At 39.4% G+C, this 27,932-nt stretch overlaps 3 protein-coding genes across 18 annotated transcripts in view; 2 read left to right on the top strand and 1 right to left on the bottom strand.

Moving 5' to 3' along the window:
* Positions 1-70: 70 nt before the first annotated feature.
* Positions 71-18,114, top strand: AP1AR (adaptor related protein complex 1 associated regulatory protein). Of its 2 annotated transcripts, XM_083834071.1 has the most exons (10): positions 81-478; positions 4,748-4,796; positions 6,452-6,478; positions 7,309-7,334; positions 8,139-8,235; positions 8,992-9,090; positions 12,236-12,297; positions 13,386-13,459; positions 14,255-14,383; positions 15,734-18,114. In XM_083834071.1, the coding sequence occupies exons 1-10, from the start codon at positions 402-404 to the stop codon at positions 15,997-15,999; spliced, it is 906 nt and encodes a 301-aa protein (XP_083690197.1). In that variant the 5' UTR covers positions 81-401; the 3' UTR covers positions 16,000-18,114. The 2 variants fall into 2 exon arrangements, with proteins under 2 accessions (XP_083690198.1, XP_083690197.1); XM_083834072.1 differs by lacking the exon at positions 8,992-9,090 and having other exon boundaries at positions 71-478.
* A 146-nt stretch (positions 18,115-18,260) lies between these two features.
* Positions 18,261-27,932, top strand: part of ALPK1 (alpha kinase 1) — a 50,724-nt gene continuing 41,052 nt past the window's right edge. For 8 of the 12 annotated variants that reach the window (XM_083834052.1, XM_083834063.1, XM_083834062.1 and 5 more), the window contains exon 1: positions 27,790-27,927. Coding sequence is in view for 1 of the 12 variants with exons in the window: in XM_083834050.1 (XP_083690176.1) it covers positions 21,082-21,119 (38 nt within the window). In the remaining 11 variants the exon portion in view is untranslated. Of the gene's footprint in view, positions 21,120-27,776; positions 27,928-27,932 lie in introns of those variants that run through there. The other 4 variants (XM_083834051.1, XM_083834059.1, XM_083834050.1 and 1 more) reach the window with 3 other exon arrangements.
* On the bottom strand, positions 21,128-27,892 carry TIFA (TRAF interacting protein with forkhead associated domain). Of its 4 annotated transcripts, none has more exons than XM_083834076.1 (3): positions 27,711-27,892; positions 26,690-26,934; positions 21,128-23,838 (listed from the first exon to the last, which is right to left on the bottom strand). In XM_083834076.1, the coding sequence occupies exon 3, from the start codon at positions 23,816-23,818 to the stop codon at positions 23,258-23,260; it is 561 nt and encodes a 186-aa protein (XP_083690202.1). In that variant the 5' UTR covers positions 23,819-23,838; positions 26,690-26,934; positions 27,711-27,892; the 3' UTR covers positions 21,128-23,257. The 4 variants fall into 4 exon arrangements, with proteins under 4 accessions (XP_083690202.1, XP_083690201.1, XP_083690199.1 ...); XM_083834073.1 differs by having other exon boundaries at positions 22,547-23,838; positions 26,690-26,937; positions 27,711-27,785; XM_083834075.1 differs by lacking the exon at positions 27,711-27,892 and having other exon boundaries at positions 26,564-26,829.

The following is a 27,932-nucleotide window of genomic DNA, read 5'->3' as shown; positions in this document are numbered from 1 at the left end:
GCCTCACCCCCTCCCCTTTTTGGTGCAAAACAAGCACTTTTCGGGGCCCGCCGAGGGGCGGGACGGTGCCGCCGAGGGCGGTGCCAACGTGGGGCGGGCGGTGTAGGCCTCTGCGCAGCCGGCGCGGCGCTTCCGCCCGCCTTCTCCTCCTCCTCCTCCTCCTCCTCTTCTTCCTCCCCTTCCTCCTCCTCCTCCTCCTCTTCCTCCACCTCCTCCTCCTCGCCGCCCGCAGCCCGCCCCTTTGTTCCTTCCCCGCCGCCCTGCCAGCGCGGCCGCTGGGGCCGTTTGAATCGGCGCGGGGCGGCGGCGGCCCGCAGGGGGGAGGAGGAGCAGGAGGAGCAGGAGGAGGAGGAGGAGGAGGAGGAGGAGAAGGAGGAGAAGGAGGAAGATCCCAGGATGCGATGGGGAACTGCTGGGCGCGGTGGTGCTGCGGGCCGCTCCTGCGGAGGGAAGCGGGCCGGCTCCAGCGAGGCGGAGGGTAAGCGGGCAGCGCCGCTCCCCCTCTCCCCTCCCCGGGGCGGGGAGGCGCCGGCTCCGCCCTGCTCCTCCTCCTCCTCTTCCTCCTCCTCCTCCTCCTCCTCTTCCTCCCCCCTCGGCTGCGGTTCCCGCAGCCGGGCTCTGGCCTGGGGCACAGCCGGGGGGGGCCGGGAGAGGTGAGGGGCGAGCGGGAGGCCGGCTGTTGGCGAGCAGCTCCCGCGGGGCCGGCGCCCATTTTGTTGCAGGCGCCCCTGGGGTCGCCCCTCGGGGGAAGGGGGCAAAGCCAGGGCTGTTCCTGGACGGGTGCGTGTGTGGAGGGGACGCCTGCTTGGGCATAACCGGGGGCGTTTCAGGTGCCTGTGCGTTGTCGCTTAGCCACCCGTTTCTTGCCCTGTAACCTGAGGAAAGGGTAGTGCTTGATAGGTTCTCGCTTTGCACGTGGCTTTTTGGTGATCCTATGGTTATAGGCTAATGGTCTTTTTCTAGCATTCAGGGGTAGTGATCGCAAAGCGTGCTTACCCTCGGAATTGATGGGTTTGGTTGTGAGGTTTGGTGGGTTTGCGTTTGTTTTCTGTTTGCTCTGTTTGGTTTTCCTGCCCTCCTACCTTCAGCTGACTTCCAGGCATTGGGTTGGAGACAGGGTCCACAAAGGCACAGGGTTGGCTTTGCTTAACAGCAATTTCTAGATATGCTGCTATCTGGTATCTTACACTCTGCTCTAAAGTGACTATTGCCTATACTTTTTTTCCTTACTAGTTTTTTTCTGTATGTTTACGATACTATTAGTTTGGGGTGGGATATTTTCTTGTTGGCTTGTTGTTCTTGTATGTTCATCATTTCTTGCAGCAGCATCTCTATTGTTCGGCTTGGGTGCATATATGGTTCATGAAGTATCACTGGTTAGCTTCCTGCCACGCTCAACTCCCTTGTATTCTCCAGCTGGTTTTCAACAAACTCTTACTGGGGTTGCCAACTTTCTCACCAGACTTTGTGTGTTTTGATGCCTTTCACTTGGCTACCAGGCTACTGCCTGCTTGGCTTTCTCAGTGACAAATACGAATGCGGATGCACGGAATTAAGAGAAATGACATTGTCTTAAGCTGTGGGGGATTCATGAAGGATTCGTAAGGATTCACTGGGGATTCATAAGAGCATTCCCTCAAGGGAAAAGGTGGTTTGCCATGATGGCTTAGCTACTCAGGTCTGCATAGGTTCCTTCTGTTAGTTCAACATCAGACTCTCCTTAGCAGTGAAATAAACTATTGTCTGCTGCTATAATGTTAAACTACTTCGTATGTTCCTTCAGGTGTTGCCTGTAGTGAAGGGTTTTAAGAAGTGTCAGCAAAATGAAACGGTAGTGCAGAAAACAGACTTTTCTAATGGGGGGCGGCTCCTGTTTGGATTTTCTTTTAAACTCTGAAACCGGAATATCATACGCTTGTGATCAGCTTATGAGAAAAAGATCATCAGTGCTATCTCTTGCGGTCAGGCAGAGTATGTCTCAATAGACCTTTGTTTTCTGCCTGGGCTGGTAGTTCATGAAACGGTGTTGGAGTGTTGAGCAATTCAGGTGTTCTCCTTAAGGGCGTGGAGGGAGGGACGGGGAATTGCATTAAAAACAAAACTGTGAAATGTTTGTTATAGTAAGTTTCCGAAGTTTAAAAGCTAGACTGCTACCAAATTCTGCAGATCTGGCTACGTCTTGAACAGCATAGTGTAGCTTATCAAGTTAATTGTGATTATTTTAGTCACTCAGATTTATTTTTTTTTCCTCTGAAACTGGAAATTCATTGTTCTTTGATGCTCAAAGATTTAACTGTAAGAAGTAAATTCTGAGTTAAGTAATTAACAATATAGTTTTAACAAGTGTTTCCAAGACCTGCAAGATTCTAAATTGTGTTCAGATACCTGGGGATTTGTGTATGAGTTGTTGCAATGATTTTAGAGTTCGTGTTGAGCACGTGTAGAGAGAAATAAAACATGAAAGTCGTCTTCAGTATAGTTTAAGTTCACCTTTCTGTAATAACAAACTTTCTGTTGGTAGCTCTTTATTATTTTTAGGGACTGTCCTTATGCTTCTGCTGAAATAGTTTTGCTTAAAATACTACAAGCTGCAGCCATAATTAGAAAGTAGGTCATTGCCGTTTTGTCCCAATGTTCGACCGTAAGGATTCTTACAAATAGACAGCTAAAATAAGTAAATAAAAGAATAAATAATATAGACACCATGTATATTTGTTTGCTTAGATTGGGGGGGAGGGGGTGGTTATCACAAAGCAAAATGTAGCAAAATCAAAACAACCCCTTTCACTACTAGTGTGAAAAAAAGCAATTTTACTTTATGTCATGATTTTAATACATGAAATGCTATTTTTTGGTGACGTTTTTATGCATAAAAGGAGAATAAGGCGCATATAAACAGAGTGGTTTAGAGTCGGCGTCTAGTTGCTTTAAAACTTGAAGGTTGACCTGATAGTCTCTGTAGGTCCCATGGCCTACCAGCTGAATTGCTTTCCCTAGTGCCTTTTAAAACCTGTGTGTTTCTAAAGTCTGTTCTAGAAAATAAAGAGGCAGTGGAGCTTAAATGAGACTAACAAAAGCTGTAAGCATTTTAATATTTTATTCCAGCTGAAGTTGGAGTGTGTAGGGATAAAGTGGATGTCTCCACTTCTGTCCTCAGTCACTCTGGGATTTCAGGGCTCCAACTCTTGTGCAGAATTATGTCTGTTACTGAGTCCCTGTTCAGCAGGTAGCAGGAACCCCAGATCTTCCCTGAAGTGTCACCACTGTTGGTATATATGTAGCTGTGTTTAGTAAGCTCACGCTGCATTGTCTTAGTTTTCCATCAGTTTACTGTGCAATTCTTGCAACTAATCTGACTGCAGCTCATCTGTCTGAAATAAGCGAGCATGTTTTCATTAGCCCTGATGCTGTAAACTGGAGGTGTAGTTTTGTTGGAAGATGCATGGTCCTAAAACAATTCTGTGTAACAGTCTTACTAAATTAGATTCCTAATGGTACTGGCTCCTGCACACTGAAATGTTACACGCAGAAATAAGAGTGAAATTATTTCAAGTGTTCATGCCACATGTCCCAGTTACAGTGAAGATGTAGTGCATGAATTAAAGTGGCCATTCAGTGCCGGTTTCATAGCAATGCATCAACTGGAAGTGGTTCTTTAGGGCCAAGTCTGCATTGCAAGGTACAGGCCTATATATAAGGAAAGGTTGACCAGGAGTCCACGCTGAAGCAGGTTGCAGTTTGCTAGGAGAGGCATGTTCTGACTGACCTCCAAAGGAAAATGGGATGGGGATGAAATATGATGTGATTAAAGTAGTTTGGGCTTTGGCCAGTGTGTTGCTTTCAGTAAAGTGGCAGTAGGTGTTGATCGCAAGTGCAGAACAATCTATTCTGCAAGTATAGAAATGCCTGAGGCCCTGGATTTATTCCTTGTATCGGTGAGGTAACTCTGGTTTTACAAAAGTTAGATGAAATGGATGTTTTACTGAAGCACCACTTAGAATTTGCTGTTGGATGACAGCCAAACCTCTTTCACCGGGTAAAATAGATTCGGGTAACTCAATACTGGATTGGCATTTATTTATTTTTACAAAGGATAACATTGAGATAGATTAAGGATTAAGAAGGAGACTGATTCCCTGTATAAAATTCCAGACTCTGAATAACTGGTTTTCTAGCTGGGAAGTATTGTCTGTACCTCCTTGTAGACACGTTTCTCAGAGGTTGTTGGTTGTTCTTTAGATGGTTGATCATGCTTCTATGGATATGGGGGAAGTAGAAGGTCAACCTTCCAGCTGCGTCAAGCTGTCAAAATAGGATGCATTGTTTAACATTGACCTTGTACAAGATGCTATGCTCATAAAGACTTTTAAGTGTCACGATGGACAGAAGGGCTTTCAAAATTTGTCCGTAATAATTTTTTTCAAGACGAGTGTTATTAAAGGGATTGCAGACATGCTCAGTGCCTGTCGATGTCAGGTCCATCATGCTGATAAGTGATTTCTCTCATTTGAGTCTCTGTTTTCTCCAGTTCTGTACAAGAAGTTTAAATGTTTTGCCCCTGTGCTCTCGTAGCAATGCGGAGCACAGGTTGACAAGTAAACATGTTTAGTAAGTGAAGATTCTATATTCCTTTTATATTTAAAGTATTGCACAAGCTATTTAAAATTAAGTATCGAATTTGTTTTTCTTCTGCTGTCAGTTGAAATGACGACTATTTTGTAGAGTAACTCTAGGCTTGTTTTTACAGATCAAAGTATTTCAGAACATGTGCAACAGGAGAACACTTCACTATAGAGGTGAGTACTTACACTTCCATCCCTTTTTTTTTGGGGGGGGAGAGGAGATCGGGTGGGTTTTTTGTTTGTTTTAGGGGAAAAAAAAGTGGAAAAAATTGAATTCTAGCAACGTCTTTAATGCTTATTTGCAGTTTAGGTACACTGAAACATTCTGGGTTATTCCAGATTGAACTGATGCTGTACTAGGTGGCAAGTTTGTAGTTCTTGTGGTACCTCAGAATGTTAATACATCATGCTTAAATCTATCATTTGTAAAGAAAAGCCATCTGTTGTGATCTGACGTAAAGAATCTGTACCCACCTGATACTCACTGCCAGAGCATTCCAAAGTCTGTCAATTGTGTCTTTCATCCCTGCTGTGCTAGGAGTAATTTTCCTTTTCTGCTGGTAAGTGCAGGGTATTTAGTTCTTGACTGTGGGATCATGATTCTGATTCTACAAAAAGCTAGAATCTGCTGAGGTTACTGTATAATCAGATGCACTCTAGTCCATCTTGTTCGCTACATAGCTCCTTTCTTGGCTACTGAATATCACCCCTTTTTGCCAAGGGTAATGTAAGGTTAATTTGTATAATGTGAGATTCTCAGAATAACCTGGTTTACTTTCATTGGTGTTTCTGACGGTCTGGAACTCCTAGACCTTTCAGATGTCCCCGTTAGTGAGAATAACAGTAATTGCTGCTTTGGTTTTCAAGAAAGGGGACAAATACAGAGTGGGGGAAATCTGCTTTTAGCACACAGCTTCCAGTTGTGAGAGAGTGTTCCTGCAGCAGTGATATGATAGGGAAAAGAAGGTTCTGTCTTCCCCTCAAGTTCTTCCTCATACTCTGCTTACAGCAGTTAGTCAATACAGAGGTCAGTAAGGAGTCTTGCTGTAGGTACTGTCCATGTTTGATATATTGACTGCGTTTATGATTACTATCATAAAAACAGTATGGAGAATTTTCACTTGCTTTGTTTTGTGTTACGTGATAGTTCAACCTCTGCTGTATGAGTTCATGCAGCTTGAATGCTGCAAGGTGTTCTAGACCTGTTTGTTTTTTTTGTCTTCCTACCATAAAGCATTACATTGTTTTATTGACCTTTAGTATCTTATGTGCAAAGCTGGGGTATGGGGTGTGTGTTTTGTTTGTTTTTAGAATTCAGTGTAGAAAGTAACCTTATGTATTTGAAGAAGTTTTTAATTTACAGAAAACTTTCTGATCATCATGGTTGCCATGCAAGGGGGAAGTTACTTGCATCGTACCTCTCACATAGTGTACTTTTTAAATTGAATGTGTACTGTGGTATGTTTAATACTCATACCATTCCTTTCACTGCTCGTATGATAATGCTTCAGATACGTGGAATTATTAACAATCGTATAAACCAAACAAATTTCATTCTGATCAGGGCCCTCACCTAAATTGTAGTGAATTTTTGACTCTTCATTTTAGGAGAATGTAAAGTTTGAGAAAAGAAATCTTCATTAGAAGATAAGGCTTACTCTAAATGTAGTAGTAGTTCCTCAGAAAGGAGGAGGTTTCAAATAGCATTACAGTCCCTGTATTACCCTTGGAGTAGTATTTTTGCAATCACGTTAAGGATGATATTTACCGCTGGTGTTTCGTGACTAATTATATTGGATTGTAAAGATTGTTTACTTTCTTTTCTGCAGTTTGAGAACCTTGTGGAAAGTGATGAGGTAGGTACTTGGATCGTAAGGTGAAACCTGCTAGTACAGTACACTCACACAGCTTGTGGCTGCAAGATCCATATCTTCCTCCTACTTCATGCTGTGTACACTTGTTTTTTAAATTTAAGTTGCTGGAGTTTTTTACTTTGGGTTTTGCTTGCTCTAGGAATGAATATTCAGTGCTTTGGGAGAGATGAAAAGCTGAGAGAAATCTGTCTGGGGGGAGAATAGGAGGTAACGCTTTTTGGAAGAGAGCACTAAAGGTATTAGCAAGAGAGAAAGATAAGCAAAAAAAAAAACCTTGAAGGAGAATTTTCTTCTGGTATAGCGCTTGTAAATGACTCAGCAGTTGCTTTCTGAGTATGCAAATGGGCATGAGTTGCTTTGCTAAGGAATGTTTTAGTAGTACTGTCTTGACAGTTACGGGTAAACTGGCTGAAGATTGTTTCAGAATAATACCAGTTGGCCTTAAAACTTCACTATGAGTTGAATATAGGTTGATAATGGTAGGGGGAAACATATTTTCAATACCCTGCTCTGTATTTAAGAACACAAAGGCTAGTAGTGTGATTCCTGAAATACACAACTGGAATATTTATTTTCAGTTGGAAGCACTTACTTGTTTTACTTAGTCAGCCACTTTGCTTGATTGCATGATAAAGATCTTTTGAAATTCCAAATTAAAACAGTGTGTAAGGGAGGGATTGTTTCTCCCCAGTTATAAAAACCAGTATATGGGAGAAACTCATTTCATATTGTGTACTTTTTCCTCTCTTAAAATTGACTAATGAGATTCTCAAAAGTTCAGTGTTCTGTTTTTTCTTTCTTTAAATATACAGGGGGAAAGTCCAGGAAGCAGTCACAGGTAAGACATTGAGATTCAGGGTCTCTCTTTCCCTCTGCTCTCCTATTAAATTTTGTTGAGACTTCCTGTCAAAATTCCTGTCACCCATTCTTGAGTGCATTGTCCAGAGTCTTTATTTTTGTTCTCGGGGGCTGCCTTTAAAATTACACAGGCATTTGGGCTGCAACTTCAGTGATTTTTTTTTATTTACTTTTTTGTGATCATGGTAATATTTATGTAAGCAGTAGAAACGTAGAGGCCTGCTGTATAGGAAATGTATGAAAGCACTGAATTATATACTTTGGTTGCCTAATTCTAGATGTTTTGTGTTACTTAATTTTGATGCTCAAAAATGTTGTTCCCTGTCAGCAGTCCCAGAAAAATAATATAGCAAACATTATAATATTACTATAATGCTCTTCTAATGTTGTTTGTTACATACATAAAATTAGGCAACAAATTAAAGGGGAACAAATTACAATTAGGGGACCTGAACAAATAAGGAAAAAGTGAGATTTACACAGCCATGACAGTTTAACCATTCTATTCTGGTAGTTCTGTTAGCAAAAGATGTTTTGAGGGTATTTTTTTATAAAATGCAAAAAAAAAAAAAAGCCTTATAAGGGGAAGGCAGGACAGCATTATCTCAAATAAACTGAAACTTTGGAACTCTGCTCAGGAGTAGCAGGCCAAATGCACAGCTTGTTGGCTTTGCTTTAAAGGGCAAGTCAAGAAAGACTGGATACATTTAAATTACTTTTGCAACCTAGGGTTGTCATGAGTAAATAATGGTTAGTCTTTTTGTTTTTCTCTCATGCTTTTTAGACCGTTGACTGATGAAGAAATTGCTGACTTGAAAGAGAGGCATTATGACTCCATTGCTGAAAAACAAAGAGCTGTTGATATGAAACTTCAGTCAGAGGTAAGCAGCTATGGTAGCTAGTATGGTGTGGGTAGTTTTTCTTTTTTAAGTAATTAAGATCAACCATGAGCAAAAGATTTCATTCACATGAATAATGTGGTTTTTTGTTTATCATTTGGCATTTTTTAGTCAACAAGATACCCAGAGAGATTGCTGTGCAACCAAGTTTGCATCACAGTTTTGCTTCTTTTTAATAACTTCACAGCTAAAGAATGAAATGAATAGTCTGGCTCTCTTACTGAGATCTGTTAAATTTGAACCATCTTTTCTTTGTATGAAAGGCAAAATGCGAAGTATATTTCATTCAGCTTTTCTTGCGCTCAGATTTTTTCAGAGCTTTTCTTAAGGAAAAGATACAATTTCTCAGTTTTGATTCAGAGTGTTGCAGTAATTAATGGAATATGATGGGGAATGCAACCGAAAATGAGAATATTTTGAATAAAATAGCAATGAAATGTGCAGCTGAAGTTTGAAGTCTTTCACTGGGCAGTTCATAATAAGAGGCAATCATGCATTTACAGCAATTCACTAGTAATGATTATTCAATAGGATAATGTTTTATCTAAATTTCTTGGGTTGTTTGGTGGCGGGAAGCTGTTAGATTCAGTTAATAAAGAAAAATGTTTTAACTAGAATCAATTTTATTTTATTTTTCTTTTCTAGTAGTTCTTTTGATTTATCAAACTTACAATTTTGTTCATAGGAAGATAGATAGGTTCTGCTTTTGTTAACCATTACTATTTTGTTTATATACAGTTAGCCTTACAAGAGGAGAAGTTAAGAATAGAAGAAGAGGCTTTATATGCTGCACAACGTGAAGCAGCCAGGGCAGCAAAGCAGAAAAAGCTCTTGGAGGTGAGGGGAAAAAGACCCCAATATATATCAGAGCTTCTCTTCTGTTTTTATGTATGCAGACTTTCCTAATATCCTTTACATCTCAGGAAATGTAATGAGGAAATTGCTGTGGCTTGTAAGTTCCAGTAAGGAAAGAAATATGTGATTTGAAAGTACATCTGATTGGGATAGCTGAAAATCATTAGAATTGTTTGAAACAGCTTATGACAATGGATATAAATTTTTGAATGAACTCTATGATTTTTAATCTAGAATTAGCTTAACAGATTCCTTAATGTTATATAAAAATTACTGATCTGTAATGTAAAGAGATCTGTGGTGATTTCCTAATGAAAAATCCTGAAATTAAGCGCACACATGACATCATTTAGGTTTATAAAATGAACGCACATATTTATTTGCACTTAATTGTTCCCTGTCTCTGTGGTTTGTGCTAACATGAATATAAGCGTTTGAGTCATCTGAATTCACTGTTAGTCCTGCTTTCAGCAGGAGGTTGGACTTAGATGACCTCCTGAGGTCCCTTCCACCCTTAAATTGTTCTATCAGTTTGTGATTGTATGTGTAGTAGCCAAAGTCCAGTCATAAGTAGTCTTTATTGAGTATATAACTGTGCCTACCTTTAGATGTCTGGTATCTATGCTTTTGGAGCTTAGTCAAGCAAAACAAAAGCTATATTTTGACGTTCTATTTTCTGAAAACAGTTATTGTTCTGTTTCCTTACAGCACTTATTACAGTGTTTTCATGTTGCAGTTCAAAGAATTACGTAACAGTGCATTTAATATTTCAGCATCTTAATAAGCTATTAAATGTGTTCTCACACATTTCTGGCAACCTGAAATCTGTGTACGTTAAAAAGAACATTTTCAAAGCTTCACTATCTGTTCATGTTTTAACATGTGTGGTTGAAAATGTAGCATGTTCAAGGTAACTGTCTGCTAGACATGGGATTTTTGTTCAATTAAAAGTAATCTTTTAAATTTTCAGAATTAGACACATGGAAAAACCTGAAATCTATAGTAGATACAGGCAAGATCTTTCACTCAAGTGTTTTGTCTCTATTCAGAAGTGAATGAATTGAAAGTTGCTATTTGCAGACTGGTAGTGATGACTCAGTTTTCATCTAATATTGATATTACTAAGTATGGCTCAGGTCTCACTTTAGATTTCTCTTTCTATCCTCTTGCCATTTGGGGTGGGGAGGTTAATTCTTTCTGACTCTTTCCCATGTTTCTATCTTTTTCTAACACTTTTGGTGTATATAAAGTCAGGAGAAGTAGCTTGATTTATGCTTGTGGCTTTAATTTCTCTGCAGAAATTCTGTGTGAGAAATGTTATTTTCCTTGTCTTGGTATTTTTTTAATATGCACCTCTTTTAGGCAGAACCTACATCAGAAAGTGTTTATGGAGACTTTAATTTTCATCTCTTGTAAAATTAATACCACTTACCCCCTTCACAAATAATCCCCTGCAAAACCCCATAAGGGTTATAAGGATTTCTAAGGAAGCTTATATATAGATATGTGTATATATAAACACTTAACCCCTTTCTAGATCAGAAAGAATCCATTTTGAATATATAACTGGTGTCTTCTCTATTTGTGGGCAAAAGTCTATTAAATGAAAAAATGGGTTTTTCATTGGAAATGTGGCATCCCTTTAAAAACTATTTTGGCTTGCCATACTAATTGTCAAGTAATGTAACAGCAGCAATTTTTAATATATACGTACCCTGGAAATGACAGCACTAGGTATTTGTATGTGATCCAGCCAAATGAGTAGGTAATTTGTGGGAAGATATGTGGGTGTATGAATTTTAGAAGGCATATATCAGTAATTGATTTATTTCCAGACTTGCTAATTATGTTGGTGCCAAATTCCTGGCCCTTTCTCCCTGCTTGTCTAAGTATTCCTACCTGTAACCACCAATGCTACGTGATATTTCTGATCCTTCTATGCTTCGCATTTCCTTACTGGTTTCAATCTGCTTATTCTGATACTTTTTTTTTTAATACCTGCGAGGGAAAGTGCCAATAAAAAAAGCCATCGTCATCCTGGAATTTAGAATAGTAGCTGATCAAATATCTCAAAAGACTGTTTACCCAGCTAAGAGCAACTGTTGGTTGAAGTTTAAAGCTAACACTAAAAAATCTGGTTTACTTACAACCCGTTTTTCTTTTGCAGGGACAGATCCATTAAGGCTGAGAACAGATTTTTCATAAAACATGGTAGCTAGTTATGTCAGGTTTTTCTGTAAAACTAGCTTGTTGATTTTTATCCTAGTCTTTGCAGTAGTCAGGGTGAGCAAGTACCGCTTCATAACTGATTTACCTTTCCTCATAGTTGATGTACCCGGTTTCTACACTCTTATTTTTTTCAAGGCAGGGAAGAGAAACGTAAGTTGTTAAAACCCAAAGACTTGAGAAGCAATAGAACCCTACTTCCATGACATCTATTCTTCCTCCTATGACCACAAAATGAATGCATTTTTTGGCTTGCATCTTGCATTTTTCTAACTGTTTCTCCCTAGTGATACCATGAAAGCACTAAGAGTGTAGAGGAATTAATGCTTTTGGCCCAGCAAGGCAATAAAGTTTTAACTAATATAAATGAAGCTGGTACAGACACCCAGAGGAGATGGCAGTATTGCTTCATGTAGGGATAAAAGGACCTCTAGGAAGATCTTTTTAACATGGTAGGCTGTCGTTCTTCTACACAGAGCAAAACAAATCAAACATAACGCAGGTGTTAGTTGGGTGTTGAAAATACATGTGGCTTGAGAAGAGAAGAAGGTACAGAAGAGGACAGATTCAATTGTGAATGAAGCAGTATTCATGTGTTTCTAGACAAATTGATGCTTGTTGATCATTTGTGCACAAAACAAATTAGAGTTTTATTCACAAAACTACCTTCTTTTAAATGCAGAGATTTCAGAGATTAAAAGCAATATTGCTTGCATATAACAGTCTCTTCAGCATCTTAAAATATGATCTTTATTTGAATAGAAGTCAGTCTTTAGTTATACTTGGACTTCTCCAAAGACCAGGACAATGCTCTTCTAATGCTGCAGTTAAGAGAATGGCTATTGAGTGTATTCACGAGTGACTGCATTCAGCATTTTCAACAATTTACTTTTTTCAATAGCAACGTAGACAGCAAAGGATAACACAGAGAGCACATGCTGTTAATAATGGAGACTATCAAAGGTAAGATATAGAATGTTAATAATAACTGTGACTGTTTTTATTCCCGTTTCTCACCTCCCACTCACAAAAAAGTTTTTCAAAACTTACATACACAACATTTCTAAGTCAGAATTGTTTTGATTTGTTGCAGTTTTGTTCACACCAAGTAATTACTGAATGCAAGTTGGTTACCATTAATCTGCAAATATTTACGTTTGATTGCATTCACCCTGGGGTTCGCTGTAGTTATTCAGCTGATTCATACAAAATCAAACCTATTCCCAGCTAGTAACACACATCTATTTATACATCATATCTCTCAGAATCACAGGGATATGTGTGTATATACACATGTGGATATATATGTGCATACGTAAAATCTAGCATTTATATTAGAAATATATTTAAATGTAAAATCTCAGTTAATTTCAAAATATTTTTATTGTTCAGAACCCTGTTTGAAATGCTCAGTATACGTATACACTAACCAAATCAGGAATGGAATGATTTATGTATTCTGCCTGTTTCTTCATGAATATTATTCTTTTAGTTCTCTTTACAAAGTACAAAAATGTTTACTGTGGTACGGTGTTTGAATTTAGAAGAAGCTGTAGTCAAACAGTTGCTTTTTGATGGAAGAGAAATGGGAATAAAAGGGATTTTTAGTTAGAGGAGGGAAGTACAGTAAGGAAAGGAGCTGTCAAAATGGCTTATGAATGGGTGGGAACTAGCTGGGTTTTAGAAATGAATACAGAGATTTTTTAAAAAAAATATAGGAAAGTTAATGAGGCATTATTCGTAATGACAGAATGAGAAGGGAAGAGTAGTTTTATGACAGATATCAAGATAATTCATTTTTAGCTGAAATTACTACTGAAAATTGAGGAGAAGTTCAAACTCGGGTGCACGTGATCGGTAAAAATGGAAAGCCATCCTGTGGATCATTTTGTTTAAAAAAAGAAAAGCATGTGCACTTTGTAGCATAGAAGGGACTGGGCTATGAAAAGTTTCTTTAAAGGTGTGCAAACAGGACATGTGGATTAATATCTCTTTTATGGTGTTTTTAGAGATTTATAAATCTAAAAACAAAACTTGCACTGTTCTTACAGCTCTGTGGCAGAGGAAGATTTTGATTCTTTCTTAAGAAATTCAAAATTCCAGTATGAAGCTTTTCGAAGTAGCAGTAAGTCTTCCCTTTCTTGTGTATGTCTTTAAATATTAAGTGACTAGGAGGAACACCGTCATTCCCCCCCAGATAAACATTGTTTTTGTATGTATTATATATATATACACACATTAAAAAAAAATCAGCAACTTATTTTTCTCTTTAATCCCACGTGTGTCAAGAGCTTGAAACACACAGCAAATACGACTACAACCATTCCAGTTCTCAAAGGCAAATTCTGCAAGCAAACAAGTTCCATGCATGGATTTTGTGTTACTAAGGCTTTCCAACTCTCTCTGTGGAGGCAACATCCATGCAGTGAACTTTTCTTGTAAAAGCCCGAGTGTTTTCGAAAGATGCACATGTATGTGTGTAGCTTTCTTTAACTGTTCCTTAGCAAAATAATTAGAATCAAATTAATGGTTAACTTTTTTCTAATTAAGTGCAACAGAAGGTTTAGCTGCCTAGATTTGAAAGTTCCACTAGCGGTTAATAGGAAAATAATTTTATTAACTGTTGTATTTGTAAGTTTGATGGTCTGTAAGTCTTTACGCAAGTCAGGCATACTGCATATGGAATTCCTCTATGGTTCTAATTAGACAGTGTGACTAAATGTCCTCATGTAATATTTTCATGGTGTTGACTATTAAAAAAAAAAAAAGCTACTGTGTGCTCTTTGAAGTGATGAATGAAGTCCTTTTTCAAATGAAGTTTAAAGGAGATAAAGTACAATGGAAACTTCCTTTGGAAGTTTAGTGTTGTGTGTTAAATCTCAAATTCAAATATGTTTATGAACTTTTTTCCTCCATATAGGACTTTCATCTGATGCTACCGTGCTGACGCCAAACACAGAGAGCAGTTGTGACTTAATGACCAAAACAAAATCGATGAGTGGAAATGATGACAGCACTTCATTAGATTTAGAGTGGGAAGATGAAGAAGGTATATGTTCTGTCATTCTCAATTTACAAGTCAGAAATGCTGACAGTTGCCACTATTTTGATTGTAAATTTGCCATTTTACAAAGGGAAGGTGGTTTAAAATTTAAATGATTTTTAGCTAGAAAACTGCTTATTTTGATAAATGTGGTTATCTGTCTAATAATTATTTTCTTTGGGTCCTTCAGTGAATTTTTTTTCTCTTCCATTAAATTCAACTGGCTTGTAGAGTAAGCCCACAACAAAACTAACTGTAAAGAAATGCTGCCCTCTTGTGAGCTAGTAGCAACAGGAACAGTTCATTCTTTATTGTTTCAAAGTACAGAACTTGGTCACTCATCTTTGACTGAAGTATTTCAGAAAACATTACAGATGTTTCCTGGGGTGATTTTTGGTTGGTTGGGTTTTTTGTTTGCTTGTTTAAGAGAATTTACTTTTATTGTAACTTCTACTGGAAACTTTCTTAAGTCTGCATTCTAGGTAAGTATCCCAAATATCCTTGCAGCTGATTGTTGTAGATCTTTCCTTTTCTTTTTAGTAAATCTGCAAAAAGCCCCTGTCTTTGAAACAAAGTTATCCAAATTCTGGGACACTGACTTCGAAAAGCTCACCAAAAATAAGCTAGGATGTCTTTTAACCAACACGTAACTTTTTTTGGCTTTAATATGCTGTGTTTTTCTGACAGTTTGTGTATGATTCAAATATTTGGCACTGTCAGGAGCACTAAAATGTCAAAACAGGCTTCTGAACTAGAATGATTTAACTTTCACAAATTTTCCTAGGAATACCTGGCTTCTTTTTTCATCTAGTGTGAGCAAGAGATACTAGCTCTTGTTGCCCAAATAGGAGGATTCTTAACAGGAAATGCCTGGATCCTGAACTAGGCACGATTACATACTACTAGTGATAGTGTATAATCATTCTACACTTCTAATGGTAGTACTGTAATAGGATTGTGGATTGAAGTTGTTTGAGCACAGTAGATACTAACATTCATAGTAGTATTCATGTGCACATAATGGAGGGCAGCAGGTTGCTTCATATACAGGAGAAGTAAATACTGCTATCAAGTAGTTTCACGGTGTTTTCTGGCTTCCTCACAACTCTGTAAAGCAGTGTCACTAGCTGTTGTATTTATTTGGACCAAAGCGGGTTGCAAACTATTGACTTAATGTGAATAACAACAGCAGGGGAGAAAAAAGAATATGATACTTAGGAATGAAGAAAAAAAGTGATACTCAGGAATGAAATTAACTGAGTCTGGATCTCTGAATGTTTCCTCTGATGTTTTAACACAAACTTTAAGATATGCTCCTCAATTATGACCTTCTCATAAACATGTCTTAAATTGCAGGCATGAACAGAATGATTCCAGTGAGAGAACGCTCAAAAACAGAAGAGGATATACTCCGGGCAGCACTAAAATTTAATAGCAAGAAGACGGGAAGTAATCCAGCTTCAGCCTCTGATGATTCGAATGGATTGGAGTGGGAGAATGACTTTGTTAGTGCTGAAATGGATGATAATGGCAATTCAGAATATGCTGGATTTGTAAATCCTGTATTAGATTTGTCTGCGTCAGATATAAGGATATCTGATTCCGATCAGCAGGACAGATAGTGAAACTGGGGCTCTCATTTATGACCAAATGTTTAAAAGTGAAATAGAATGTACAAAAACATACTGCTCTTTTATAAAACTGTTCCCTTCTCTTTCTTATAAATGGATCAGCAAGGAATGGGAATGACTTGCTATCTGAATTAATTCAGAATTAAGTGCAATTTTATCATCTACCTTCTAAACTTTTGTGAAAACTGGGATGATTCCATTGTGCATATTTCAGGATATCTGGATTTAATATAAAATTATCTGCACTAATTTAAGCTTCATAGCTTGACATATCTATATTTTAACTAGCCTTTTTTTCCTGGATGATGTTTCTACTGATTTGTTTTTAAAATTCATCATTGGCCTAACATTTATCTGTGAAATAGTCTTATATAATTTATCTAATACTTGAATATAGAGATGATTTTTAAAATACCTTTTTTCCAATATGTGCTCTTTGACTTGTTCTTCAGCTATTTAGAGGGTGTAATTAGCCAGCTGTAAAAACAAATTTCTCACATGGTGAATTGCAGTTTTCTGTCTTATTCTCTCTAGCCTTGTGTTGTCTTCTTTCCATTTCTTTTATTTTTTTATTATTTCATGCTAAGCACAATGAACCTCAACAAACATAGTATAAATCGTTAGGTAAGCTATTGTCTTGTATAATATGCCGGGCATAGTCAGTGTGCGCCTAGAGGAAAAAAAACACATCAAAATCCTGTGTTTTAAATCAGAAATTTTAACCATTATCTAGTGGAGAACTGTGAGGACCAAAGCTTTGATTTCCCACCCACCCCTCTCCCCAGCAGATTAGAATGTTACTACATGTTTTTAAAAATTCTTTACGTTGTGGACAACTTGTAATTCAACTTGATAAGAACAACTGTTGAAAAGTAATGTTCTCAGAGCAAACTGGGAGTCTGAACTTCTATACTGCATTTAAAAAAATATACATCTTCCTTCAAGTTACAAAATAGTATATTTAAGTGCTCTAGCTCTCCTGTGCCTCAAAACTGGATGGTTAATACTGATAACGTGAGGCTGAAATTTAAGCAGGTGTTCAGTTACTGCAGATCTGGTGTAATGTATTGTGTGATCTCCCCCTTGTTTTTATGTAAGTTATACTTTTAAAAAAAAAAAGCTCAGTGAAGAGAGTGTGCAAAACGGTTGTAAATCTCAAGCTTTCCCCAAGGTTTCAGTATAGCCATACTCTACTAGTGTTATTTTGTCTAGCTATCTTGTTTTTTTCCCTGGAAAAAAAGTGGATGGGGGTGTTACTGCACTGTTGTGGAATAAAAGCAGAATACTGTGTTAAGTAGTAACAGCTGCATCGTTAGAAGAACTGAATTTGTTGGTAGGAGTTGTGTAATGGTTTTAGATTATCTGAGATCATATATAATGTTAGAATCGCTACAGCGCGGTCCTCTTCTTGACAACTTAAAATACTACACACTTGGGTTAAATATGTATATATCAACACTAACGAACAGATAAATGTTTTGTTGATAACATTCCATTTCTTAATTTAAACTGTAGCTATGTCATTGAAAATATTTTAATGTAATTATCTACATTTGCAATGCCTGTAATATGTTTTAAAAATTTGTACACATCAAATGTATATTTTTGGTTTGGCATATGCTACTACTGTGTAACTTCTGATGTTTACTCATATAATATATTCCTACTGAAATGAAGGCAACTCTCTTGGTGTGTAAATAACACATTTTTTTTATCCTGCTGAAACTGTACCTTATCCTGCAGTGATCACTGATTTTCCTGATCAATGAACATGAGATTGACCTGTCCTGACCGTGCTTCAAGGAAGTACACTATAGCTGACAGTCTTGCTTGTAGAATGAGCAAGCATTTGGGAGGGAGGGGGAAAAAGCTGTAATTCCAACCGAAGGTCTGTTCTGTGCATGTTCTGTAGCCATGGTTAATAGCATTCTGCTTTTCAGAGTTAAGTGAATTCCACTGAGTGATTTAAGAAATTATGGTCAATATTTGTGGAAATTTAAGAAACTGAAAATGATGTAAACAGCTTACATGAAACAACACAACGGTACTGTAAAATACATATCTCTGTACAAACTTAAAACTAATTAAAATTTTCAGTCAGTCTTATATTTTGCAATGTTTCCTCTGCTGTTTTTGTGACCACTGTGTCATACACAGTAAGAGCAGTATATGAATATGAATCGCTGTTACCCAAAATTATTTCTGCACCAGGAAGGATCCTGTTTCACTTTTAAAATTACCTGTGCATCAGGTAACAATGGAAGGTTTAGCAAATAATTAGTTGTGTCTTTAACCACTGAATTCCTTAACAGCCCTTCATTGAGACCTGCTGCTTTGGAAAGGAAGCTCTGACAAGTTGCAGTAATAGAGGACTTGAGAAACCTGGAGTGTGGAGCCCTGCTATGAGAAAGAAGTAGCTGCACCATGATGCTTCAAAGGAAGGAAAGATAAACGTGCTTGTGTAATGCAAGCAGTTTCCCTGTTCTCGTTTCTGTCTTATTTAATACACCATTTTAATTGTCTTTGCTGGTTGTGTCTGTATATGGGTAATAGTGTTGTTGGTTTGGTTTTTTGTTTGTTTTTAATTATAATATTTACTGCCATGGAAGAGGTTTTTCTATTAAGTTGTTCACCTGCTTATGCATGTTTCTTTGCTAATATGCCATTACCAAACGTGAAATCATTTGACGTTTATCTGGGCAGTCTGTCAGAGTTGCTTGGTTAAGCATAAAGTTAGTGTTACAGAGCGGTCTTCTAGTATTCTACAATTGTGAATGCTGGGATAGCTGATCCAAGTGAAAAATTACAGAAAATCACAAAAAAATGCTAGCTGCCTAAGTGCATGTAATTCTTCCAGTTAAGTTAGCAATATATGGCCCATGGCAACTTCTAGGCGGGGGGGTGTGTGTGGCAATAAAGGAGGTAGACAGGAGAATTCACACTGATCATCTGGAAGACAAAAAGTGTCTTCAGGGTATCAGCTAAATTCTGTAAAGGGGAGGTTATATTGTTGCTGCGTGACTTCAGTTGGCAGCTTTATGTAGCCTCCTAGGCACTTTGATGTTGTCCTCCTATTGTAGGTGCATAACTTCTTTTTCCCTCTGGACCAAACTGGAACAAGAGACTTGAGCATATAACCTAAAAGTAGTAGTAGTAGTAAAACTAAACATCATACCGTGTTTTTTAATTAAACTCTTGCCAGTTATGTTCCCCACCCCCTTCATATTTTTGTAAACAGCTGAGTAACTCCATTAATATTCAGAATATGAGGTCTTCTACTTGGAATCCACTTAATCTGAACTGTAAGTAAATTTTATTCGTAATCTAGGTATGTCTGAGATCTTTTATCTAGAGGTCGTCTTATCATTAATTGACAGCATGTCAACTATAGCTTTGATTCAAGTCAATAGGATAAAACTGACACTTGCGCAGTCAATTTAATGGAAGGCTAGGTCAGGTCTTTTTGCTCAAAATGTGGGGATTATGTGATGCCCAAATAAATTATTTGTGAAGAATGTTGGAAGAATCATCGTGAATTGAAGGATCAGACTCTGGAGAGAGTATTTACTAAAGAACAACAAGTTTTCTAGCTGCCTTTCCTAAATGAAAATGGGTTTTTACATTATTGTTGTTTTACTTTACACCAACTTCTAAAATGAAATAGACCTTTGGCTACATTACAATGAAAGCTGTTATAGATGATCTTACAGATGATGCTATAGAGCCTGCATATTATGAAAATGGATCTTAAATATTTTTTATTTTCATCCATTAATTCAAAAAATCATGGTCAACTAGCTTCTCAATAAGAGTCTGCTGGCTATGTACCATTTTCTGAACCTGCTCATTTTCAAAATGTTTATTTTATACAGTGCTTTTTGGTTTGCTAATGAGTTGTTTTCCTATGACATTTCTTGATTATTTTTTTTTAATACTGGGACCCCTATGGAAACTACTGCTGATTTATCAAAGAGTGGCTGATTGTTTCCTAGTTAACGTTTTTTCATCATGTGTGTTGCTATTCTCTGTTCCAACAGTATGATTCATGCGAAATGCTCTATGGTTTTTTGCAATCACTTTAATAGACTTGAAGATGTTGACTTTGGCACGTTACTAAAGTATGTGCAATAATCCTTGATTTTAAAATGACAATTAAATTTACTTCTACGTTATATGCAATCACTGAAAGTAATCCAGATAGTTTCTAATCTGCGCAGCTGGTTCTCCTTCACTGAGTATTTTATCTGAAAGAGTTTGACTATGTTTAATGACGTTGAGGCTTGAAAGTTCATTGAAACAGCACAACACTATTTTGCTGTATAATATAGAGAGTGGAAATTTGTGATAGAAACATGTATCTAAGATGAAAAAAAAATCATTCTGTCAAAATCCATTCTCATTATGCCTGCCTGGCTTTCTTTTTTTTTTTTTTGATGTAAGTAATTTTTATTTTAGATGTGAAATTACATTTAATAATGGCTTTATGGAACAGTGCTCCTAAGGTCTTGAAATTTCTTGCGGTCTGTGCAGATTTATTGAGAACATGCCACTGATACTTTCTTCTGTTACCAGACACATGTTAATAACTAGTATACAGTAGAGACATTCATCAGATGTGTGCGTGTCTGGAACACAATACGTCCCTTTCGATATCTTGTTGGTTGACATCTATCATAGAATTGATTATTTTTAATTTCTTTCTACAGTACTGTTTGGGGGTTGCGTATATGTTTTTAAGGAAGGTGACAATATTCCAGCTTTGGAAGGGAATCAGAACTAAGCCTTTCTGTTTTTTTTTCTGTGATCTTCAGTGCCGTGAGAGGCTGTGCTAGCTTTTGATAGCATAGCTCAAGAAAAATTCATTTTTAATGCATATTTTGGGATTGATTCTTACCCCAGGTAAACATAGTTGTAGGAATGATGTGAGGTTTGGAAACCTCTGTTTTGTTTCTCATTCCTCGGGTCAGTATTTTCTCCTGGCTCCTGGAGACGTGCCTACAGAATGCACCGCTCTGGATCTATGGCTAGCCACGGAGCCCCTCTCCCCGTACAGCGTGTACAAAACGTACCGAGATGCAGTACTGTGACCTCTGCAGAACAGCCAGAAGATGGTAAGTAGGTTGTAGCCGCTTCTGTTTACAAACTGCACTTGAAAAGTTGTGACTGAGGTTATTTTTTCCCTGTAGATAACAGCACAGAAAATGTAAGCGATGAATATGATCGGAGACACATGGAAAAGTCCTGTGTGACAGGGCCAGTGAATAGAAGTTGTGTAACGATACTGCCTAGTGGTGGTAACAGTGCTGGTTTTTGAAGTCCAAGCGATATGAAACAAGAACTTGCATGTCATCTGAAATCATTTAAGAGCAGTAATGGGAAGAGTGCTGTTTACTGGAAATGTAAAACACTCCCTCTTCCCTCAGACGCGAGCCAAATTTGTGAACTTAAGAAATCCCATGCATTTTAGATGAGAGGTTGACTTCACATAAAAGCTTTTATGTGTAAGCGCTTCTTTCAGACTGTGTTTTCATCATGCTCTTTTTCCAGACAGCTTGCACTTGCAGGCTATTTGCCACTGCCTAACTATAGAGTAGGAAGACTCGGATCAAAAATACAAAAAGCCAACCAGCCCATGGCTTTAGAAGCCTGCAGCCGGTAGCGCCGTGGCCGGTAGCGTGGTGATTCTTGTTGGGCTGCTTTGGTTAGGCTGAGGTGCTGCGCGTGTGGTAGAGGCATTGGTGCTGAGGTGGCAGCTGAGTCTTGCATTGCACGTCTAGCCCAAAGACTGCAGCAGGTATCAGAGGCTACTTCAAAGGGTAGAAAACATGGGAACAAGGTATTTTTGGCAAGGATGAGACTCTCTTTTCTCTCGCTTGTGGTTGTTTCTCTTAATCTTAGAGTATGTTGTGTAATTCAACAATTCTACCCTCCGTTATAATCCTGGTTTTCTTGTAATGAATAAAGTTGAAAGGCATTCTCAATGTTTAGGAAGTTAAAAGGAAACACCTTAAATGTAAACCTTATCCCAGAATTCCTCAGACAGATGGGTTTGGAGTCAATAGCAGTATGTTGCAAAGGTAAACTAAGTTCTTCAGTGCTGTACAGTGGTAAGGATGGATGTGTATAGGGCAGGAGACTGATCTACTGAATGTTTAGGATAGGTTATGGAGCAGATGCTAATGCTGGAGGCTAAAATGTGTGCCTATTCTATGCCTTTCTAGTGTCTTTCAAACTATCAAAATCACCTGACAAAAAGGAAGTGCTAATGAAATGCTGAGCCCCTTAAAAAAATAAAAAATAAATAAAAAAAAAAAAAGGTGAGAAAAACCCACCTGAAAATAAAACTGTAAGAGTGCAAGGTGGGTGGGAAGTGAGGGGGCAGAATAGGGAGAAGGCTTGCTGAAAGCATTTTAGTCGACTCTTGTCTGGGAGCAGCACTACTTTCTGCAAGCCCAGAATACTGGCAGTGAAAGTTCCTTCTCTGGACTGTCCTAGAAGTGACTTTAATCACACAAGTGTTTTTAAACCATACTTGTACAAAAGGACAAATCCTTACTGGACAACCAAATGTTTTACTACAAAATTTAGCTGGGTCTTTACATAACACGATCACAAATACTGCATGTTTATTTACATTCACAAGCAAAAACACTTTACTGGCAAAAAAACACATATATTTTAATCCCAAATAGAAAGAAGATTTCTGTGCAAAGTTAGTATAAACATTAACTTAAAAATGCTATGCTGACAAAGTACTTCTAAGCTGCAAAATCTGGGAAGTTACAACCTAGGCTTGAAAATACTGTTCAGAGCTTAATGTCAAAAGCAAAAAAAAAAAAAAAAAAAAAGTACAATAAATGCAGCAAGACATTACATCCCTCCTTAGCTAACCAACATCGTGGCTAAAATATTGTTCCGAATGCTCTACATTAAAAGCTGTTAAATACGTCTTCGAGGCATGTGGTCACAGTTCTTGAACTGAATCTGCTACCATGGACTGGAGTGGCTCTAAGTGTCTCTCATATGTTTACGTGGAAAACAGAGGAGATCAGAGAGAACGTATGCCCTGGTAAAGACGGTGGCAGGAATTTGTTTCTGTTCAACAAACTATGTCGTGGTATTGAAAACAGTAAGAGGCCTGATGTACAGCAGCGAGAACCATGAAAAAGTAGGCTGAGATAATGGCCTTCTGCTCCTAAACCATGCAGGTTTCACAGGTTCAAAATCTCATCCAGCCTCTTTCTCTCTGCTAGCATGACTCGTTTTCATCAATCTCTATAGGGCTTTTGCATTGGGAAGGAAACGATGGGATAAAGCTGTTCTCGGGTATGGGTTGTAGCAATGGAATGCATTTTTCTTGTAAAATTGGTGCTTTTGCCAAGTGTAAGTGAGTCTCAAAATAATCCAAGGACTCCCCTTCTTGAATCTCCATTAAAATCTGGTAGTCCCCAAAACAAACGATGCACTTCCATGGCAGGTCGATTTTGTTTAAGTAACCCAGTTCTGTGTGGTCCACAAACAGCTTTGTTTTCTTGCTCATGTTCTTTATCTCAAAACACAAGTCTGAGCTGTTAGGCTTTCTGTAGAACTGCAGTGAAAACTGAATCCGAGAAACACGAGTATCCACCAAGTTATAATGGCAGATGTTAGGGTCGCGGCCAAACTTGGCCATTTCGTCTGCCCTGACCTGTTCTCGCTTACAGAAATTCAGGCAGCGAAACATCATCTTGTCGTCTTGGCAAGGATGATAAAAAGTCATGTGGAGGCATGCTGCTGTTTCCTCAGTTTCAGCTTCTTCATAAGAGGTCATGATGAAATGAATTCTCAAAGCTACGAGAAAAATGTAAAATCACAGGATGGAGTCACTGCAATGCCATACAAGACTATTTTTTTGGTAATAAAGTACTTAATATGCTATTGCATAGTGAGCCTATGTACATCATAGCAAATTGTCTAGCAGTAAACACTGGAACAAAGAAGTGGGAGTTGAATACACCCAGTCCATGAAAACCATCATTTCCTACCCCTCCGTCAAAGACTCAGTAGGGGACAAATAACTTTAACAAATGCAAAATGAGTATAGTCAGTAATATTTCAAAGGGGTAGAAAGTGGCATTTTGGCTCTTAGTCGGTTTACTTCATGTATGAAACTAAATGGAATATGTAGAAATGACTGATGTGGCAGTACGTAAAATTCTTGCAAAAGCTAGAAGGTCAGAGACACAAAAGAAGAATTGTCTCCAGTTCTGGGAATTTCCCTGTTGCCTACTGGAAAATCCCAGCTCTCCAGTGCAAAAGTACCTAATTAGGCATTAGAACTAACAAATAAGGGTTTTGTTTGTTTGTTTGTTTTTGGGGAGGTACCTTTTGAAACGCAGCACGGAGCTACTTGCCTAGGAACTAAATTCTGTTCCGATGTCTGAGTTACCACAGTGCATCCAAATATAAATCTACGACACACCTCAGGAAACATTGTAATCTAGTCCTCTGTACGTGGAAGGCTTGTATTTTCCTGCACATAAACTTAGTCTGAAGAAAGAAAAGGCTATGTAACCTGAGAATGAGTTCTCAGGTGCTGGTCAGAGAAGTGCACTATTAAAATGCATTATTTGTGAGCGGCTATTGGAATCAAACAGTGACTATGTTTGCAATGTTTCTCTTACATCTCACTAAGTTCCCAACAAGTCACGCCAGTTCTGAGCTATCTTTTCCAGCTCTATTCATTGAATCATGCTGAATAAAGCTTACAATTTAACCTGTTGTTTTATGGCTATGGAGTTATCTTTACCAGCTGTATTCATTGAATCATGCTGAATAAAGCTTACAATTTAACCTGTTGTTTTATGGCTATCTGAGACATCAGTGCAGCAAAGAATTCCGACTTCTTCTTTTCAAGGCTTAATTATACCACTGTAAATAATCCCCAAGCACAATTCATTGTGTATCAGTGTGCTGCTCAGTGGAAACCCAGAAACCTCTTTGTAGACCTTTGGCGCAATAACTGCAGCAGGTCTCATACAGAAGTGTAGCTACCACAGCTTGCCTACTGAAGGGGGCTACCACAGTGCTTCTACCAAGCTCAGATAATTAGAGGAATATAAAATTTCAAGTAGATCTCGGAGTTCACTTTAAAACCAAGTAGAACATATAACCCATACATTTGACAGAGGTATAAACAGACACCCTGGTGGCAGGTTACTCCTTTGTCACATGTAAAAGGCATGCTTCAGTGGCATCAGTGTCCATCCCTCATTCCAGGCGTATGGCTCAGCCCCAGGTAGCTGGGTGAGCTATGTGAGCAGGAGGATGGGCCGTCTTCTCCTGCGCTTCCTTCTGCTCTGGACTGTTTCGCTCCAATAAGAGGTTGCAAGATGCTACACGAGGTCAGCTTTGGCTAACGGGAAAAACCACATCGTTTCATTTAGTTCACAAATCAGCCTATAGAAACAGTTTTCTGTCTCAAGTCTTGGGCTGAGTTTGATGCCAAATAAATACTGAAAGAGTTTTTCATTGCTAGATTGTATGGGGCAGCAAAAAGGTTTTGGAGAATACTCTCTGGAGAAGGAAACTTTCCATACTGAAAATCAAGATTTCTCCTGCAACTGTAAGGTAGCCCACTGTGGTGCGGTTGTCTGTACTTTCACTTGTGTCAAACAGTCATGATTTTACCATTTTCCCTTCTCTCAACATCATTTCTTTCAGTGTGCATAAATATCCCTATTTTTAGACGCAGAGGAGTGACACTGAGAATTGCAAAGACGGTTACCTAACTTGAGACCTACAGGGCTTCGAGGTGGGTGTTTAGCAACACAGGCAAGAGCTCTAGCTCTCTACCTTCAGGTCAGAGTTCAGACCACTCTGCCAATCTGCTTCTGCAGAGTAGCACATAAGGCTTCAGCATGCACACCAAGAAAAAGAGTAACATCCATTTTGTTATTTACCTTTTATTTTAAGTGACCACGAACCCTAGGGCAGGGGTGGTGCAGAATGAGGTTTTCAAGAAGGCTGCCTACGCACAGCTCTCCTTCCCATACTCCAGAAACACCAGGCTGCCAGCCTATCTTCCACCACTGGCAAGGGAGAGCATGGGAGGCTGACAGCCAGCAGCTTACTTCACAGCCTGTTTGTCCACAGCCAGGTTTGTTCTGTGTGTTGGGTGTCTAATGCAGACGATCCTCCAGCACCACCTCACCAATGTACACCAACCACACAGGTGTGCACAGAAAGCAAACGTACCCCAGGCAAATGTCCTGACGGCTCCTAACTTTGGAGTGCTCAGTGCCTGCAGCCTTAGTCACGTTAAAACAACCTGTGCTGTAGTTACAAGAGGGTGTGCTCAAACTGCAGCTCGCTCGCGGTCCCACAGGCACAAAGCGGGGCGTCTGAGCGGGGACCCGTGCCACCCTGCAGCCTTTCACCCACGAAACGCAGCCATCTGCTCACGACACTGACCGCGGCTATTGCAAGGGAAGCTCAGGTGCCAGCACAGCCACCTAAGCCAGAAGATACTGAAGCAGACAACCCAACCAGCTGCCACCCAGGCCGGACTGCTCACCTGTGTTCAAACAATCCACAAAGCTGCGTGGCAGCAGGAGCCGTGCCGGCCTTTGTCAGCCCACAGAGGCCCTTTCACTTTCCCCCACCACCCCAGGCCGCCATAGGGGCCCGGACCCCTCCTCACCTGCGGCTGTGGGCCCCGTAGGACTGAAATGGCGGCACAGGGCCGTGAGGGAGCAGCTGGCAGGAGCTGGGGACCCGAGGGCCGGGATGCGGTCGGGAGCTCGGGCCCCAGGGGTGGCGGTGGCCGCGGGTGGCTCACGCCTTGAGAACAGCCAGGCTCTGCTCTGCACAGCTTCAGCTGGGGTCTTGTGTGGGCACCCGAAAATCTCACCTTCATCGAGGACTTTTCTCAAACCAGTAGTAACACTGCTGGCAAGAAGCATATGCCACAGAGGTAGCAGGTTAAGCTTTCAGAAGAATTCAAGTAGTTTCAATTTCACTCCCCACCTCCCAGATTAACACTTTGAACACAAACAAGATGTAGTAACTACAAGGCATGCTTTCAAAGTAATAGTTCACTGATAATGTTTTAAAGATATTAAGAAGTGTTCAGTTATTTTCCTGTGCTCTAAGCAGCGGTGGTTCAGCTTCATTGCACTGCCTCCTCTCCTTGCTGCTAAACCAAGCTGAGCTGAAAATCCATTTCACTAGAAATCCTGATGCAACCCTGCCACCTGGTAGGAAAAATGAGCTATTCCCTCCCCTTCAGCTGCTCCATTTTACTTATTAAGCAAGATTACTCCCACACACGGAACGAGAGGCAGCGCACAGAGAAAAAGGATTTGCCTCGGTCTCAGTCCTTCACTACTCTGTGTACCTGTAGCGCTGTGACTGAAAGGTGGTGTGCCTCGATAAGTACTGGAAGATGGAGCCTACGCAGTTAAATACCTGTGCCAGTTCATATGAGCTGTGTTTCATTTACAAGCTCCCTTTATTTGTTCAATAGACAGGTAAATCACCTACAGTTTGCTAAGTTCTTTCGCTACCGTACTCCTGTAATAGCTTTTATCAGTCCCGATAGACCTGCTACATACGCCTGGCTCCCTCTGCGCCCACCCGAAGGGCTCAGACCCGGTTTTGCAGGGAGCCTGCTGAGAAGCAGAGCAGGAGAAGCGATTCCCTGAAGCCGCTCGCTCACTTACCGGCACGCCGGGGCTGCAGCAGGCGGGCTGGGCGCGTGTGCTGGTGCTGCACCAGGGCTCGGCCGCCTTCTGGAAAGCACAGCGTTGTGCAACGCGCAGCATGTGCTGCCTGTTGTAATTCCTGTCAGACCTTTGTTTCCGGATACAGCTGCTTTACAAGGCCTCGGTGCGAGGAGAGAGCTTTCCCGGTGAGGTTATTTCAATTGTAGCCGCCAAGGTATG

This window comes from Anser anser, assembly GCF_964211835.1.
Source record: "Anser anser genome assembly, chromosome: 4".
NCBI lineage: Eukaryota > Metazoa > Chordata > Aves > Anseriformes > Anatidae > Anser > Anser anser.
Note: the sequence above shows the minus strand (reverse complement) of the source record. Positions and strands in the feature narration are given on the sequence as shown.

Coding starts and splice junctions, on each gene's coding strand:
- AP1AR (XM_083834071.1), top strand. CDS start 402: ATGGGGAACTGCTGGGCGCGGTGGTGCTGCGGGCCGCTCCTGCGGAGG. Junction 4,797..6,451: donor GAGAACACTTCACTATAGAG/GTGAGTACTTAC, acceptor TCTTTTCTGCAG/TTTGAGAACCTTGTGGAAAG. Junction 13,460..14,254: donor TGAAGCTTTTCGAAGTAGCA/GTAAGTCTTCCC, acceptor TCCTCCATATAG/GACTTTCATCTGATGCTACC.
- TIFA (XM_083834076.1), bottom strand. CDS start 23,818: ATGACCTCTTATGAAGAAGCTGAAACTGAGGAAACAGCAGCATGCCTC.